Source organism: Xenopus tropicalis, chromosome 6 (genome assembly GCF_000004195.4).
Source record: "Xenopus tropicalis strain Nigerian chromosome 6, UCB_Xtro_10.0, whole genome shotgun sequence".
NCBI classification, from domain to species: domain Eukaryota; kingdom Metazoa; phylum Chordata; class Amphibia; order Anura; family Pipidae; genus Xenopus; species Xenopus tropicalis.
The window spans coordinates 7,041,279-7,058,886 of record NC_030682.2 but is presented as its reverse complement, the minus strand read 5'-3'; the positions used below and the strand labels follow the sequence as shown (position 1 = coordinate 7,058,886).

Below are 17,608 nucleotides of genomic sequence, written 5' to 3'. Positions count from 1 at the left end.
TATCACAGTAACATCTTCAGTACTATATGCTGGCTGGGGTATCACAGTACCATCATCAGTACTATATGCTGGCTGGGGTATCACAGTACCATCTTCAGTACTATATGCTGGCTGGGGTATCACAGTACCATCTTTAGTACTATATGCTGGCTGGGGTATCACAGTACCATCTTCAGTACTATATGCTGGCTGGGGTATCACAGTACCATCTTCAGTACTATATGCTGGCTGGGGTATCACAGTACCATCTTCAGTACTATATGCTGGCCGGAGCATTACAGCTCCATCTCCTGTACTATATGCTCGCTGGGGTCTCACAGGTAATGATCACAGAGTTCCATCTCCTGTACTATATGCTGGCTGGGGTATCACAGCTCCATCTCCTGTACTATATGCTGGCTGGGATATCACAGCACCATCTTCAGTACTATATGCTGGCTGGGATATCACAGCACCATCTTCAGTACTATATGCTGGCTGGGGTATCACAGCTCCATCTCCTGTACTATATGCTGGCTGGGATATCACAGCACCATCTTCAGTACTATATGCTGGCTGGGATATCACAGCACCATCTTCAGTACTATATGCTGGCTGGGATATCACAGCACCATCTTCAGTACTATATGCTGGCTGGGGTATCACAGTACCATTTTCAGTACTATATGCTGGCCGGGGTATCACAGTACCATCTTCAGTACTATATGCTGGCTGGGGTATCACAGTACCATCTTCAGTACTAAATGCTGGCTGGGGTATCACAGTACCATCTTCAGTACTATATGCTGGCCGGGGTATCACAGTACCATCTTCAGTACTATATGCTGGCCGGGGTATCACAGTACCATCTTCAGTACTATATGCTGGCTGGGGTATCACAGTACCATCTTCAGTACTAAATGCTGGCTGGGGTATCACAGTACCATCTTCAGTACTATATGCTGGCCGGGGTATCACAGTACCATCTTCAGTACTATATGCTGGCCGGGGTATCACAGTACCATCTTCAGTACTATATGCTGGCCGGGGTATCACAGTACCATCTTCAGTACTATATGCTGGCTGGGGTATCACAGTACCATCTTTAGTACTATATGCTCGCTGGGGTCTCACAGGTAATGATCACAGAGTTCCATCTCCTGTACTATATGCTGGCTGGGGTATCACAGCTCCATCTCCTGTACTATATGCTGGCTGGGATATCACAGCACCATCTTCAGTACTATATGCTGGCTGGGATATCACAGCACCATCTTCAGTACTATATGCTGGCTGGGGTATCACAGTAACATCTTCAGTACTATATGCTGGCTGGGGTATCACAGTACCATCATCAGTACTATATGCTGGCCGGGGTATCACAGTACCATCTTCAGTACTATATGCTGGCTGGGGTATCACAGTACCATCTTTAGTACTATATGCTGGCCGGGGTATCACAGTACCATCTTCAGTACTATATGCTGGCTGGGGTATCACAGTACCATCTTCAGTACTACTGTATATGCTGGCTGGGGTATCACAGTACCATTTTCAGTACTATATGCTGGCCGGGGTATCACAGTACCATCTTCAGTACTATATGCTGGCTGGGGTATCACAGTACCATCTTCAGTACTATATGCTGGCTGGGGTATCACAGTACCATCTTCAGTACTATATGCTGGCTGGGGTATCACAGTACCATCTTCAGTACTAAATGCTGGCTGGGGTATCACAGTACCATCTTCAGTACTATATGCTGGCCGGGGTATCACAGTACCATCTTCAGTACTATATGCTGGCCGGGGTATCACAGTACCATCTTCAGTACTATATGCTGGCTGGGGTATCACAGTACCATCTTCAGTACTATATGCTGGCTGGGGTATCACAGTACCATCTTCAGTACTATATGCTGGCTGGGGTATCACAGTACCATCTTCAGTACTATATGCTGGCTGGGGTATCACAGTACCATCTTCAGTACTATATGCTGGCCGGGGTATCACAGTACCATCTTCAGTACTATATGCTGGCTGGGGTATCACAGTACCATCTTCAGTACTATATGCTGGCTGGGGTATCACAGTACCATCTTCAGTACTATATGCTGGCTGGGGTTGTTATAGAAGGACAAGGCGGCCATCTTGCAATAACCGAGGCTCTGTTCCGCCACGTTCTGGACTCTCCCCCGTTCCTGACCAAGCTCTCACCCTGCAGCTTTTGTCTCAGGGACCCTCCACATCTGGGCTGAGCAGGAAGTGAGCGGAACGTTTCCAAATGTTCCCCCCGGGGGAGGAACTCATCAGAGGCGCCTTTGTGCCCGGCACTGAGATCCTAATGTCTGGCTGCCGCTCCCTTCTACTGGCGGGGACCAATCAGGGGAGAACCAGGTGTTTCCTTTCTGGATATCTCTGGATTGGGACTTGCTATTGGATCAGGACTTGCCGCTGGATCAGGACTTGCCGCTGGATCAGGACTTGCCGCTGGATCAGGACTTGCCGCTGGATCAGGACTTGCCGCTGGATCAGGACTTGCCACTGGATCAGGACTTGCCGCTGGATCAGGACTTGCCACTGGATCAGGACTTGCCGCTGGATCAGGACTTGCCACTGGATCAGGTCTTGCCGCTGGATCAGGACTTGCCACTGGATCAGGACTTGCCGCTGGATCAGGACTTGCCACTGGATCCGAAATTGCCACTGGATCAGGACTTGCCACTGGAACAGGACTTGCCACTGGATCCAAACTTGCCACTGGATCAGGACTTGCTATTGGATCAGGACTTGCCACTGGATCCGAACTTGCCGCTGGATCAGGACTTGCCACTGGATCCGAACTTGCCGCTGGATCAGGACTTGCCACTGGATTAGGACTTGCCACTGGATCAGGACTTGCCGCTGGATCAGGACTTGCCACTGGATCAGGACTTGCCACTGGATCAGGACTTGCCGCTGGATCAGGACTTGCCACTGGATCAGGACTTGCCGCTGGATCAGGACTTGCCGCTGGATCAGGACTTGCCGCTGGATCAGGACTTGCTGCTGGATCAGGACTTGCCGCTGGATCAGGACTTGCCACTGGATCCGAACTTGCCGCTGGATCAGGACTTGCCACTGGATCAGGACTTGCCACTGGATCCGAACTTGCCGCTGGATCAGGACTTGCCACTGGATCAGGACTTGCCGCTGGATCAGGACTTGCCACTGGATCAGGACTTGCCACTGGATCAGGACTTGCCGCTGGATCAGGACTTGCCGCTGGATCAGGACTTGCTGCTGGATCAGGACTTGCCACTGGATCAGGACTTGCCACTGGATCAGGACTTGCTGCTGGATCAGGACTTGCCACTGGATCAGGACTTGCCACTGGATCAGGACTTGCTATTGGATCAGGACTTGCCACTGGATCAGGACTTGCCACTGGATCAGGACTTGCTATTGGATCAGGACTTGCCACTGGATCAGGACTTGCCACTGGATCAGGACTTGCCACTGGATCAGATAGAAGCTTTGTAGGAACTGTGACATTTATGGGTTGCACTTGATGGCTGTGCCCGCTGCCCCAGTCCCGGCCAATATGGGACCCGGCCCCTATATATATATATATACCAAGCCGTGACCCGTGTCCCTCCAGCTGTCGCAGTTCTATGAGAGCCGGGGGGCCGCAAATTGGGCTTCTTGTCTATTCAGGAACCATAGGCAGCTGTGGGCAGAGTTATCTCCAGTTCTCATTCACCCACCTCCTGCCCCTTGGGCCCAAGATACCCACTTCCATCTTCCTGCAGGAGATTTGGGGGGGCTTAGATCCCTGGGTATAAGGGTGCCAAGGCCGGTGTGGGTACGAGTGGGCAGCTGTGGGGCATGGGTTGGGTTCTGCGGGCTCTTACTACGTAGATACATCGCCTTTACAGGATATATAGTAAAGTTACTCTCCCCTTATACTGTACCCAACCTCCTCTTGTTCTGGTTTGTTATCAGGTAACCCGGTCTCTATAGGAACATTACTGGGTAACCCGCTGGCTACTTCTGACTAGTTATCTGGTCGTCTCCTCAGGAACATTACTTAGTAGAATGATTTCTTCCTCTGGTTTGTTAGCAGCTAACCTGGTCTCTATAGGAACATTACTGGGTAACCTCATCTCCTCTCTGAAACTCCAGGTGGCCATACACGGTAAGATTAGTTCATTTCACAGGGTCGCCAAACAACAAATCTTGCCCCCATATGCCCACCCTGGGTGGGAGATACCAAGCTATTGCCCTAGGGCCAAACAACTGCATTGTAATAAAGGGGATAAAAGTCCAAGCGAGGAAAAATCAATCTGGTCCGTTCAACCTGTGGCCTATTTTTGCCCAGATACCAGTCGGGGGGGCCTGTCGGGGGCCCCATACTTTACTTGGTAACCCGCTATCTACTTCTGCCTTGTTATCTGGTAACCTGGTCTCCTATTTAGGAACATTACTGGGTAACCTTCTATATTCTTCCGCCATTTTATCTGGTAACCTGGTCAGGTGACTGGGTGGTTATTGCATAGTAACGGAACAGAGCAGTAATCAAGTCTCTTCTTCAGGAAGGTGATCTGCAAACCAGGTAACACATTACCTGGTAACCTGTTCTTATCTGTAGGGGCATTACCTGGTAGCCTGTTCTTATCTGTAGGGGCATTACCCGGTAACCTGTTCTTATCTGTAGGGGCATTACCTGGTAACCTGTTCTTATCTGTAGGGGCATTACCTGGTAACCTGTTCTTATCTGTAGGGGCATTACCTGGTAGCCTGTTCTTATCTGTAGGGGCATTACCTGGTAACCTGTTCTTATCTGTAGGGGCATTACCTGGTAGCCTGTTCTTATCTTTAGGGGCATTACCTGGTAGCCTGTTCTTTTCTGTAGGGGCATTACCTGGTAACCTGTTCTTTTCTGTAGGGGCATTACCTGGTAGCCTGTTCTTATCTGTAGGGGCATTACCCGGTAACCTGTTCTTATCTGTAGGGGCATTACCTGGTAACCTGTTCTTATCTGTAGGGGCATTACCTGGTAACCTGTTCTTATCTGTAGGGGCATTACCTGGTAGCCTGTTCTTATCTGTAGGGGCATTACCTGGTAACCTGTTCTTTTCTGTAGGGGCATTACCTGGTAACCTGTTCTTATCTGTAGGGGCATTACCTGGTAACCTGTTCTTATCTGTAGGGGCATTACCTGGTAGCCTGTTCTTATCTGTAGGGGCATTACCTGGTAACCTGTTCTTATCTGTAGGGGCATTACCTGGTAACCTGTTCTTATCTGTAGGGGCATTACCTGGTAGCCTGTTCTTATCTGTAGGGGCATTACCTGGTAACCTGTTCTTATCTGTAGGGGCATTACCTGGTAGCCTGTTCTTATCTTTAGGGGCATTACCTGGTAGCCTGTTCTTTTCTGTAGGGGCATTACCTGGTAACCTGTTCTTTTCTGTAGGGGCATTACCTGGTAACCTGTTCTTATCTGTAGGGGCATTACCTGGTAACCTGTTCTTTTCTGTAGGGGCATTACCTGGTAACCTGTTCTTTTCTGTAGGGGCATTACCTGGTAACCTGTTCTTTTCTGTAGGGGCATTACCTGGTAACCTGTTCTTATCTGTAGGGGCATTACCTGGTAACCTGTTCTTATCTGTAGGGGCATTACCTGGTAACCTGTTCTTTTCTGTAGGGGCATTACCTGGTAACCTGTTCTTTTCTGTAGGGGCATTACCTGGTAACCTGTTCTTATCTGTAGGGGCATTACCTGGTAACCTGTTCTTATCTGTAGGGGCATTACCTGGTAACCTGTTCTTATCTGTAGGGGCATTACCTGGTAACCTGTTCTTTTCTGTAGGGGCATTACCTGGTAACCTGTTCTTATCTGTAGGGGCATTACCTGGTAACCTGTTCTTATCTGTAGGGGCATTACCTGGTAACCTGTTCTTATCTGTAGGGGCATTACCTGGTAACCTGTTCTTATCTGTAGGGGCATTACCTGGTAACCTGTTCTTTTCTTTACCCAAGAATTTCCGACTCTTCTTTGGATAAATTACGCCCTGGTCTCTCCTGCAGGCACTTTATCTGGTAACCTGGATTCTACCTCAGTGGGGTATCAGATAACCCAATCAACTTTTCCGTAGCATTGCCTGGTCACCTGGTCTCCATATCTTGCACATCACTAGTAAAACTGTCCAGTAGTCATTGTCTCTTCTCTAGTAACATCACCAGGTAACCCTGTCTCTCCTGCCCGGTCTGTGCAGGCTCTTTACCCGGTTGTTTTCTCCAGTTGGCCCTGCTACCTAGTAACCTCTCCAGGCACAAGCCCCAGTAGTAGCCTGGCCCCCGGGCATATATAAACCCACACATGCTGCATATTATGGGATATAAAGACACAGGGAGATGGGTATGTGCCCGATGCCGGCGGGAGAGGCAGTGGATACGAGCGCAGGAAGCGCAGGATGAATAGGAACCATAGAATGTGATATCTCCACAGAGAACAAAGAGCATATTTTTATCTTGGTGCATTTGTAGCTCAGCCAAAGGAGCCGGAAGCCGATACTCCCCCATTATACACATATTAACCCTTCAGCACTCACCTGGTGGGATCTATGGGTGGAGGCAGCGGAACTGCAGTGGCAGGGAATATACAGTATATATATATATATATCAGAGAATAGAGACAGGGCCGGGCTTATAACTGCGTCTGCATTAGAGCCAAAGAGATGATAATGTTGGGCTGTGGGTTAATGTTTCCTATGTGTTTATGTGCCACTTCATTAAGCATCTTTGGTACAGAAACAACAATATTTGTCTCCAGTCTGTACTATAAATGTAACCCTGGAGCTGGAAACAGACTGTGGTTCTTTCAGCAGGTATAGTAGGGAGAGATGGTGCCTATAGTAGCAGTGGGGGGATAATAGCCTCTGGGAAGGGACTGGGGCTGTGGGATAGCAGGTATAGTAGGGAGAGATGGTGCCTATAGTAGCAGTGGGGGGATAATAGCCTCTGGGAAGGGACTGGGGCTGTGGGATAGCAGGTATAGTAGGGAGAGATGGTGCCTATAGTAGCAGTGGGGGGATAATAGCCTCTGGGAAGGGACTGGGGCTGTGGGATAGCAGGTATAGTAGGGAGAGATGGTGCCTATAGCAGCAGTGGGATAATAGCCTCTGGGAAGAGACTGGGGCTGTGGGATAGCAGGTATAGTAGGGAGAGATGGTGCCTATAGTAGCAGTGGGATAATAGCCTCTGGGAAGGGACTGGGGCTGTGGGATAGCAGGTATAGTAGGGAGAGATGGAGCCTATAGTAGCAGTGGGGGGATAATAGCCTCTGGGAAGGGACTGGGGCTGTGGGATAGCAGGTATAGTAGGGAGAGATGGTGCCTATAGTAGCAATGGGGGGATAATAGCCTCTGGGAAGGGACTGGGGCTGTGGGATAGCAGGTATAGTAGGGAGAGATGGTGCCTATAGTAGCAGTGGGATAATAGCCTCTGGGAAGGGACTGGGGCTGTGGGATAGCAGGTATAGTAGGGAGAGATGGTGCCTATAGTAGCAGTGGGATAATAGCCTCTGGGAAGGGACTGGGGCTGTGGGATAGCAGGTATAGTAGGGAGAGATGGTGCCTATAGTAGCAGTGGGGGGATAATAGCCTCTGGGAAGGGACTGGGGCTGTGGGATAGCAGGTATAGTAGGGAGAGATGGTGCCTATAGTAGCAGTGGGGGGATAATAGCCTCTGGGAAGGGACTTTGGCTGTGGGATAGCAGGTATAGTAGGGAGAGATGGTGCCTATAGTAGCAGTGGGATAATAGCCTCTGGGAAGGGACTGGGGCTGTGGGATAGCAGGTATAGTAGGGAGAGATGGTGCCTATAGTAGCAGTGGGGGGATAATAGCCTCTGGGAAGGGACTGTGGCTGTGGGATAGCAGGTATAGTAGGGAGAGATGGTGCCTATAGTAGCAGTGGGGGGATAATAGCCTCTGGGAAGGGACTGTGGCTGTGGGATAGCAGGTATAGTAGGGAGAGATGGTGCCTATAGTAGCAGTGGGATAATAGCCTCTGGGAAGGGACTGGGGCTGTGGGATAGCAGGTATAGTAGGGAGAGATTGTGCCTATAGTAACAGTGGGGGGATAATAGCCTCTGGGAAGGGACTGGGGCTGTGGGATAGCAGGTATAGTAGGGAGAGATGGTGCCTATAGTAGCAGTGGGGGGATAATAGCCTCTGGGAAGGGACTGGGGCTGTGGGATAGCAGGTATAGTAGGGAGAGATGGTGCCTATAGTAGCAGTGGGGGGATAATAGCCTCTGGGAAGGGACTGGGGCTGTGGGATAGCAGGTATAGTAGGGAGAGATGGTGCCTATAGTAGCAGTGGGGGGATAATAGCCTCTGGGAAGGGACTGGGGCTGTGGGATAGCAGGTATAGTAGGGAGAGATGGTGCCTATAGTAGCAGTAGGATAATAGCCTCTGGGAAGGGACTGGGGCTGTGGGATAGCAGGTATAGTAGGGAGAGATGGTGCCTATAGTAGCAGTGGGGGATAATAGCCTCTGGGAAGGGACTGTGGCTGTGGGATAGCAGGTATAGTAGGGAGAGATGGTGCCTATAATAGCAGTGGGGGGATAATAGCCTCTGGGAAGGGACTGGGGCTGTGGGATAGCAGGTATAGTAGGGAGAGATGGTGCCTATAGTAGCAGTGGGGTGGATAATAGCCTCTGGGAAGGGACTGGGGCTGTGGGATAGCAGGTATAGTAGGGAGAGATGGTGCCTATAGTAGCAGTGGGGGGATAATAGCCTCTGGGAAGGGACTGGGGCTGTGGGATAGCAGGTATAGTAGGGAGAGATGGTGCCTATAGTAGCAGTGGGGGGATAATAGCCTCTGGGAAGGGACTGGGGCTGTGGGATAGCAGGTATAGTAGGGAGAGATGGTGCCTATAGTAGCAGTGGGGGGATAATAGCCTCTGGGAAGGGACTGGGGCTGTGGGATAGCAGGTATAGTAGGGAGAGATGGTGCCTATAGTAGCAGTGGGGGGATAATAGCCTCTGGGAAGGGACTGGGGCTGTGGGATAGCAGGTATAGTAGGGAGGGATGGTGCCTATAGTAGCAGTGGGGGATAATAGCCTCTGGGAAGGGACTGGGGCTGTGGGATAGCAGGTATAGTAGGGAGAGATGGTGCCTATAGTAGCAGTGGGGGATAATAGCCTCTGGGAAGGGACTGGGGCTGTGGGATAGCAGGTATAGTAGGGAGAGATGGTGCCTATAGTAGCAGTGGGGGGGATAATAGCCTCTGGGAAGGGACTGGGGCTGTGGGATAGCAGGTATAGTAGGGAGAGATGGTGCCTATAGTAGCAGTGGGGGGATATAATAATAATATTGGGGGTACTGGTGGGACAGTGAGGGGGGGCACATAGCTACACAACAGAGTTCCCTTAGTATTAGTTTGAGGCGCTGCTGCCAATCTCTGCGAGCGATTGGAGGATGAAAGTGGCCTCATAATGGCGGAGCTTTCCCCCCGGGGCAGAGAGTAGAATGAATTCCCGGTGGGTCGGTACCAGGGACAAACCTGCATTGTGACTCTGGGGATTTAGCACTGACCCAGTAGGTTCCCACCAGGGTTCCTGCCAAGATCCTAATTGCATTTGGCAGGGACAGGCCCCTCGTTAGCCCATCTTAGTGTAATTGGAGTTATAAAGGCTCAGAATATCTCGGCCCATCTGCTCGGGATTTGGCTCAGGGGAAAGATCACCGGACCTGCCGGGGGGGGGGGGGGGGGGGTTGTGAGGTTTTGTTCTGAGCTCCTGGGATGGGGAATCCAATGGAAAACAGGTTTGGGATTGTAGTTCCACGTGACAGTTTATATGGAGAGGGGCGGTGGGCAGGACTCAAGAAGTGGGTGGGACTATAACATTCTGATGGAAGCTTACAGGGGGAGGGGCAGAAGTCTGTGACTCAAGAAGTGGGTGGGACTATAACATTCTGATGGAAGCTTACAGGGGGAGGGGCAGGAGTCTGTGACTCAAGCAGTGGGCGGGACTATAACATTCTGATGGCAGCTTACAGGGGGAGGGGCAGAAGTCTGTGACTCAAGCAGTGGGCGGGACTATAACATTCTGATGGCAGCTTACAGGGGGAGGGGCAGAAGTCTGTGACTCAAGCAGTGGGCGGGACTATAACATTCTGATGGCAGCTTACAGGGGGAGGGGCAGGAGTCTGTGACTCAAGCAGTGGGCGGGACTATAACATTCTGATGGCAGGTTACAGGGGGAGGGGCAGAAGTCTGTGACTCAAGCAGTGGGCGGGACTATAACATTCTGATGGCAGCTTACAGGGGGAGGGGCAGGAGTCTGTGACTCAAGCAGTGGGCGGGACTATAACATTCTGATGGCAGCTTACAGGGGGAGGGGCAGAAGTCTGTGACTCAAGCAGTGGGCGGGACTATAACATTCTGATGGCAGCTTACAGGGGGAGGGGCAGGAGTCTGTGACTCAAGCAGTGGGCGGGACTATAACATTCTGATGGCAGCTTACAGGGGGAGGGGCAGGAGTCTGTGACTCAAGCAGTGGGCGGGACTATAACATTCTGATGGCAGCTTACAGGGGGAGGGGCAGAAGTCTGTGACTCAAGCAGTGGGCGGGACTATAACATTCTGATGGCAGCTTACAGGGGGAGGGGCAGAAGTCTGTGACTCAAGCAGTGGGCGGGACTATAACATTCTGATGGCAGCTTACAGGGGGAGGGGCAGGAGTCTGTGACTCAAGCAGTGGGCGGGACTATAACATTCTGATGGCAGCTTACAGGGGGAGGGGCATAAGTCTGTGACTCAAGCAGTGGGCGGGACTATAACATTCTGATGGCAGCTTACAGGGGGAGGGGCAGGAGTCTGTGACTCAAGCAGTGGGCGGGACTATAACATTGTGATGGCAGCTTACAGGGGGAGGGGCAGGAGTCTGTGACTCAAGCAGTGGGCGGGACTATAACATTGTGATGGCAGCTTACAGGGGGAGGGGCAGGAGTCTGTGACTCAAGCAGTGGGCGGGACTATAACATTCTGATGGCAGGTTACAGGGGGAGGGGCAGAAGTCTGTGACTCAAGCAGTGGGCGGGACTATAACATTCTGATGGCAGCTTACAGGGGGAGGGGCAGGAGTCTGTGACTCAAGCAGTGGGCGGGACTATAACATTCTGATGGCAGCTTACAGGGGGAGGGGCAGGAGTCTGTGACTCAAGCAGTGGGCGGGACTATAACATTCTGATGGCAGCTTACAGGGGGAGGGGCAGGAGTCTGTGACTCAAGCAGTGGGCGGGACTATAACATTCTGATGGCAGGTTACAGGGGGAGGGGCAGGAGTCTGTGACTCAAGCAGTGGGCGGGACTATAACATTCTGATGGCAGGTTACAGGGGGAGGGGCGGGAGTCTGTGACTCAAGCAGTGGGCGGGACTATAACATTCTGATGGCAGCTTACAGGGGGAGGGGCGGGAGTCTGTGACTCAAGCAGTGGGCGGGACTATAACATTCTGATGGCAGCTTACAGGGGGAGGGGCGGGAGTCTGTGACTCAAGCAGTGGGTGGGACTATAACATTCTGATGGCAGGTTACAGGGGGGAGGGGCGGGAGTCTGTGACTCAAGCAGTGGGCGGGACTATAACATTCTGATGGCAGCTTACAGGGGGAGGGGCAGGAGTCTGTGACTCAAGCAGTGGGCGGGACCATAACATTCTGATGGCAGCTTACAGGGGGAGGGGCAGGAGTCTGTGACTCAAGCAGTGGGCGGGACCATAACATTCTGATGGCAGCTTACAGGGGGAGGGTTAATTCATTTTAAAGTCGTTACTGTCCAGTCTGCTCCCCCAGTTTCCGGCCCCTCGGGGTGAGGAAATCCCTGTCCGTCCCTGTGCCTTTCCCCTGTCCGTCCCGGTGCCTTTCCCCTGCCCTTGAGTCCCCCCTGACCTACCGGCCACATTCTGCCCCCTCCTTACATCCCATTGGGCCGAATAAATCCATTTGTTTCTCATCTCAATCACCTTGAGGCCCTTCAGAAACCTCTTATCATCTCCTGATGCGCGTGGACATTAATAGCCATGGGCTTCTGTAGGCCCAACACGTGGGCTTCATGGCGCTGCCGGGCCTGGTTCTGGGGTAACAAACGGTGGATCAGCCCCCCCAGACTCAGGTGGGGATCCTTGGGGGTACATTTTCTATTGTACTAATACAATCTGATTGGCAGATTTGTTATGATCCTGCTCAGGAATATTGACCCAAAAGGGACATGATTGGCCATTTCAGTATCAATGGAGACAGCAGCATTTGAGAATTTGTAGCTCCTCCTACTCTTTTTATCCCAGGAGACTCCTCCTCCAGAAGGCAGTCTGTGAACGTTCTGACCACGCCCACCCCATCGATTTTTAGCCAATGGCTTTTGCTTCATTCAGGTGTGTGAGTTTACAGAGAAGGTGGAGCAAAAGCCATCCCACAAGTTCATTCATGTGAGTCCTTACTTTGCAGCAGTGAAGTAATGTGCTCCAATCAGAGCCTTACTTTCAGTGCTCATTTGGTTGCCGCGGGATACTGCATTGGGGCTATTGAGTGGGTACATGGGGGCACTAGAAATGAAATTGCAGATTGGTTTCCAATTCATTACTTCTCAGGGTGGGCATGGGTAATGTGCGTCCCATAACAACTGCCAGCGGATGGTGGAAGACTGGGAGTTGCAGTGCAACAACATCTGATCCCAGTGAAACCTGGTAAATAAGGAACCCACATGTTCTGATTGGCATTCAGTTCCAGCACCAATGGCTTTGCGTGTCCCAGAACTGCCCAAGAATTATCCTGTAGTTGTCACTGGGGGGTGATGGGGGTTAATGTACTCTAATGCTTAGAAAACTCTAGTGCTTAGAAATCAGTGTAGTCTGCATCATGACAGTTAATCGGCCATGGAACAAATGCCCTTTTATGGGGGAGTGATTGCTCCCAGTGAGACTGGCAGCCCCTCATCCAATCAGAGGGCAGCATGGCTCCATGAGTTCAACATAAAGGCCACATTAACCTCACAGCGCAATAAATGAGAATAATTCTTGCCTTCCAGGTGCAACACACAGGACTACATTTGGCACAAGGGCATACGCTGCGAGTCCATCGTGACGGATTTCCAGGTGATGTGCGTGGCGGTTGGCACGGCGGCGCTGGTGGTCCTCCTCCTCTTCATGATGACCGTCTTCTTTGCCAAGAAGCTCTACCTGCTTAAAACTGAGAACTACAAACTGAGGAAAAGAAAGTGAGTAAGACTCGGGGTAGAGGGGCTGCTGGGAGTTGTAGTCAAGGGCCTAATGTTTGGGTCACACGGGCTCTGGGTACATTATTGCTGCCTAAATAGAACTGGCCTATTGAGTTCAGCAGACCAGAGCAGCAGTAACATCCTCCCCCTAATAAACAAGCCTTTTGGGGAGCTTTCTGGGAGCTGTAGTTCAACAACTGCTAGAGAGCTATGATATTATTGTCACCTGCTCTGGCACCACCTTTAATGCCCTGGCCTATTGAATGCAGCACTGACCTATTGAGTGCAGCACTGGCCTATTGAGTGCAGCACTGGCCTATTGAGTGCAGCACTGGCCTATTGAGTGCAGCACTGGCCTATTGAGTGCAGCACTGGCCTATTGAGTGCAGCACTGGCCTATTGAGTGCAGCACTGGCCTATTGAGTGCAGCACTGGCCTATTGAGTGCAGGACTGGCCTGTCGAGTGCAGGACTGGCCTGTCGAGTGCAGGACTGGCCTATTGAGTGCAGGACTGGCCTATTGAATGCAGCACTGACCTATTGAGTGCAGCACTGGCCTATTGAGTGCAGCACTGGCCTGTCGAGTGCAGGACTGGCCTGTCGAGTGCAGGACTGGCCTGTCGAGTGCAGGACTGGCCTGTCGAGTGCAGGACTGGCCTGTCGAGTGCAGCACTGGCCTGTCGAGTGCAGGACTGGCCTATTGAGTGCAGCACTGGCCTATTGAGTGCAGCACTGGCCTATTGAGTGCAGCATTACGCGCAGTAAGCGAATCCCAAAGCCCCATTTCATAAGCACTTAAATAATCAATAGTCTAATTGTATTTATTCACTGCAGTGGGAAATAATGAAGCTTTTCTATTTGAATTATTGATTCATCTCATCCATGAAATATGATCACCTTACTGTATCATGGCTTGTACATTCCCTGGGCCTTCATCCTGCTGGGCACGTGAGCTTGCACTCTTAATATAATCCTGCACTATAGGAACTTGGTTATTCACTGTAACCTGCAACCAACAATGAGTATCACTCGTGTATTATAAGGGATAATGTACCCCCTACTGTAAATGATAAGGATATTAGCAGTCACTGAGGGGTTCTGTGCCCATATAAAGGCACAAGGCTGCAGGCTGAGTTATACAGGGAACTCTGAGTATCACTCATGTATTATAAGGGATAATGTACCCCCTACTGTAAATGATAAGGATATTAGCAGTCACTGAGGGGTTCTGTGCCCCCCATATAAAGGCACAAGGCTGCAGGCTGAGTTATACAGGGAACTCTGAGTATCACTCATGTATTATAAGGGATAATGTACCCCCTACTGTAAATGATAAGGATATTAGCAGTCACTGAGGGGTTCTGTGCCCCCCATATAAAGGCACAAGGCTGCAGGCTGAGTTATACAGGGAACTCTGAGTATCACTCATGTATTATAAGGGATAATGTACCCCCTACTGTAAATGATAAGGATATTAGCAGTCACTGAGGGGTTCTGTGCCCCCCATATAAAGGCACAAGGCTGCAGGCTGAGTTATACAGGGAACTCTGAGTATCACTCATGTATTATAAGGGATAATGTACCCCCTACTGTAAATGATAAGGATATTAGCAGTCACTGAGGGGTTCTGTGCCCATATAAAGGCACAAGGCTGCAGGCTGAGTTATACAGGGAACTCTGAGTATCACTCATGTATTATAAGGGATAATGTACCCCCTACTGTAAATGATAAGGATATTAGCAGTCACTGAGGGGTTCTGTGCCCATATAAAGGCACAAGGCTGCAGGCTGAGTTATACAGGGAACTCTGAGTATCACTCATGTATTATAAGGGATAATGTACCCCCTACTGTAAATGATAAGGATATTAGCAGTCACTGAGGGGTTCTGTGCCCCCCATATAAAGGTACAAGGCTGCAGGTTGAGTTATACAGGGAACTCTGAGTATCACTCATGTATTATAAGGGATAATGTACCCCCTACTGTAAATGATAAGGATATTAGCAGTCACTGAGGGGTTCTGTGCCCATATAAAGGCACAAGGCTGCAGGCTGAGTTATACAGGGAACTCTGAGTATCACTCATGTATTATAAGGGATAATGTACCCCCTACTGTAAATGATAAGGATATTAGCAGTCACTGAGGGGTTCTGTGCCCATATAAAGGCACAAGGCTGCAGGCTGAGTTATACAGGGAACTCTGAGTATCACTCATGTATTATAAGGGATAATGTACCCCCTACTGTAAATGATAAGGATATTAGCAGTCACTGAGGGGTTCTGTGCCCATATAAAGGCACAAGGCTGCAGGCTGAGTTATACAGGGAACTCTGAGTATCACTCATGTATTATAAGGGATAATGTACCAGTGGGGGAGGGAAGGGGTGGCAGTTGGGGAGGGAAGGGGTGGCAGTCGGGGCAGTTGGGGAGGGAAGGGGTGACAGTCGGGGCAGTTGGGGAGGGAAGGGGTGGCAGTCGGGGCAGTTGGGAAGGGAAGGGGTGGCAGTCGGGGCAGTTGGGGAGGGAAGGGGTGGCAGTCGGGGCAGTTGGGGAGGGAAGGGGTGGCAGTCGGGGCAGTTGGGGAGGGAAGGGGTGGCAGTCGGGGCAGTTGGGGAGGGAAGGAGTGGCAGTCGGGGAGGGAAGGGGTGGCAGTCGGGGCAGTTGGGGAGGGAAGGAGTGGCAGTCGGGGAGGGAAGGGGTGGCAGTCGGGGAGGGAAGGGGTGGCAGTCGGGGCAGTTGGGGAGGGAAGGGGTGGCAGTCGGGGCAGTTGGGGAGGGAAGGGGTGACAGTCGGGGAAGGGGCTATTGTGGATGTGCTGCCAGGCGGAGGGGCCCATTGTGGTGCCGTCGGTGTGAGGCTAATTTTGCGTTTAACACAAACAGTTGCTGAAGCCCCAGACAGTTGCGTGACCTCTAGAAACATTCCAGCTTTCTGCAGCAAGAATGGCGGTGGATGGGGTCGATATTCCCGGTGGGTGGGGCTAATGCACTTTGCATGTAGAATAAAGGAACACGAAGCCAACGATACAATTGAACTTATAAAGTGGATCAGTACCGGCACCGGCACTAAACACAGACTCATATTATCTGGGCTGAGTGTTGGGCTCTGTTTCCATGGCTACTGGTGCTCAAGGGCAAGTTACCCTGTATAACTCCATATTTATATAGCGCCAACGTATCCTACAGCGATTTCCTGAGATTATTCTTTAGTCCCTGCCCCAGTCAGTGGCACATTCATTGCAGTCGGGCGAAAAGCCTCCATCTGTTGTTCAACTACAACTCCCAGCTTTGCATAGACAGCCAAACGGCACTGTGTCTTGTGTATGTTTAGCATTCAGTCCCTGCCCCCCCCCGTCTCTTTCTGCTTCTGTGTCTCAGTTTCCTTTTCTGATCCAGACTCCCCCCCCCCCGTGTCGGTAACTGTATCTGCCCTTAATATAACGGCCCCCCAAAGTTTCACTGCCCCCACCCTCTTCCACATTCCCACCCTCACTCCCTCTTAACTGCACCTTGCACCCCTAACCTCGGGGGTCCAGGGGTACCCAGGGCACAAATAAGCACTCACCCCAAATCCCCCCCTAACTGGCCTTCAGGCTGGGCCCCCTTAGCCCATAACAAGGTTACAGATATATAGAAACATTGGGGTAACAGTCACCCTGCTATAGTTCCAGGGGTACCCAGGGCACAAATAAGCACTCACCCCAAATCCCCCCCTAACTGGCCTTCAGGCTGGGCCCCCTTAGCCCATAACAAGGTTACAGATATATAGAAACATTGGGGGTAACAGTCACCCCGCTATAGTTCCAGGGGTACCCAGGGCACAAATAAGCACTCACCCCAAATCCCCCCCTAACTGGCCTTCAGGCTGGGCCCCCTTAGCCCATAACAAGGTTACAGATATATAGAAACATTGGGGTAACAGTCACCCCGCTATAGTTCCAGGGGTACCCAGGGTACAAATAAGCACTCACCAAATCTTGCCCTACTGTCTCCATCTTTCCCTACTGTCCCCATCTTTCCCTACTGTCTCCATCTTGCCCTACTGTCTCCATCTTGCCCTACTGTCTCCATCTTGCCCTACTGTCTCCATCTTGCCCTACTGTCTCCATCTTGCCCTACTGTCTCCATCTTGCCCTACTGTCTCCATCTTGCCCTACTGTCCCCATCCTGCCCTACTGTCTCCATCCTGCCCTACTGTCTCCATCTTGCTCTACTGTCTCCATCTTGCCCTACTGTCTCCATCTTGCTCTACTGTCCCCATCTTGCCCTACTGTCTCCATCTTGCCCTACTGTCCCCATCTTGCCCTACTGTCTCCATCTTGCTCTACTGTCTCCATCTTGCCCTACTGTCTCCATCTTGCTCTACTGT

At 51.1% G+C, this 17,608-nt stretch overlaps 1 protein-coding gene across 4 annotated transcripts in view; it reads left to right on the top strand.

Annotated features, from left to right (window-relative positions):
• cspg5 (chondroitin sulfate proteoglycan 5) overlaps positions 1 to 17,608 on the top strand; it is a 44,755-nt gene that overhangs the window by 13,836 nt on the left and 13,311 nt on the right. For all 4 annotated transcript variants that reach the window (XM_031903797.1, XM_031903799.1, XM_031903796.1 and 1 more), the window contains exon 3: positions 13,053 to 13,241. In XM_031903797.1, coding sequence (XP_031759657.1) covers positions 13,053 to 13,241 — 189 coding nt within the window. The remainder of the gene's footprint in view (positions 1 to 13,052; positions 13,242 to 17,608) is intronic.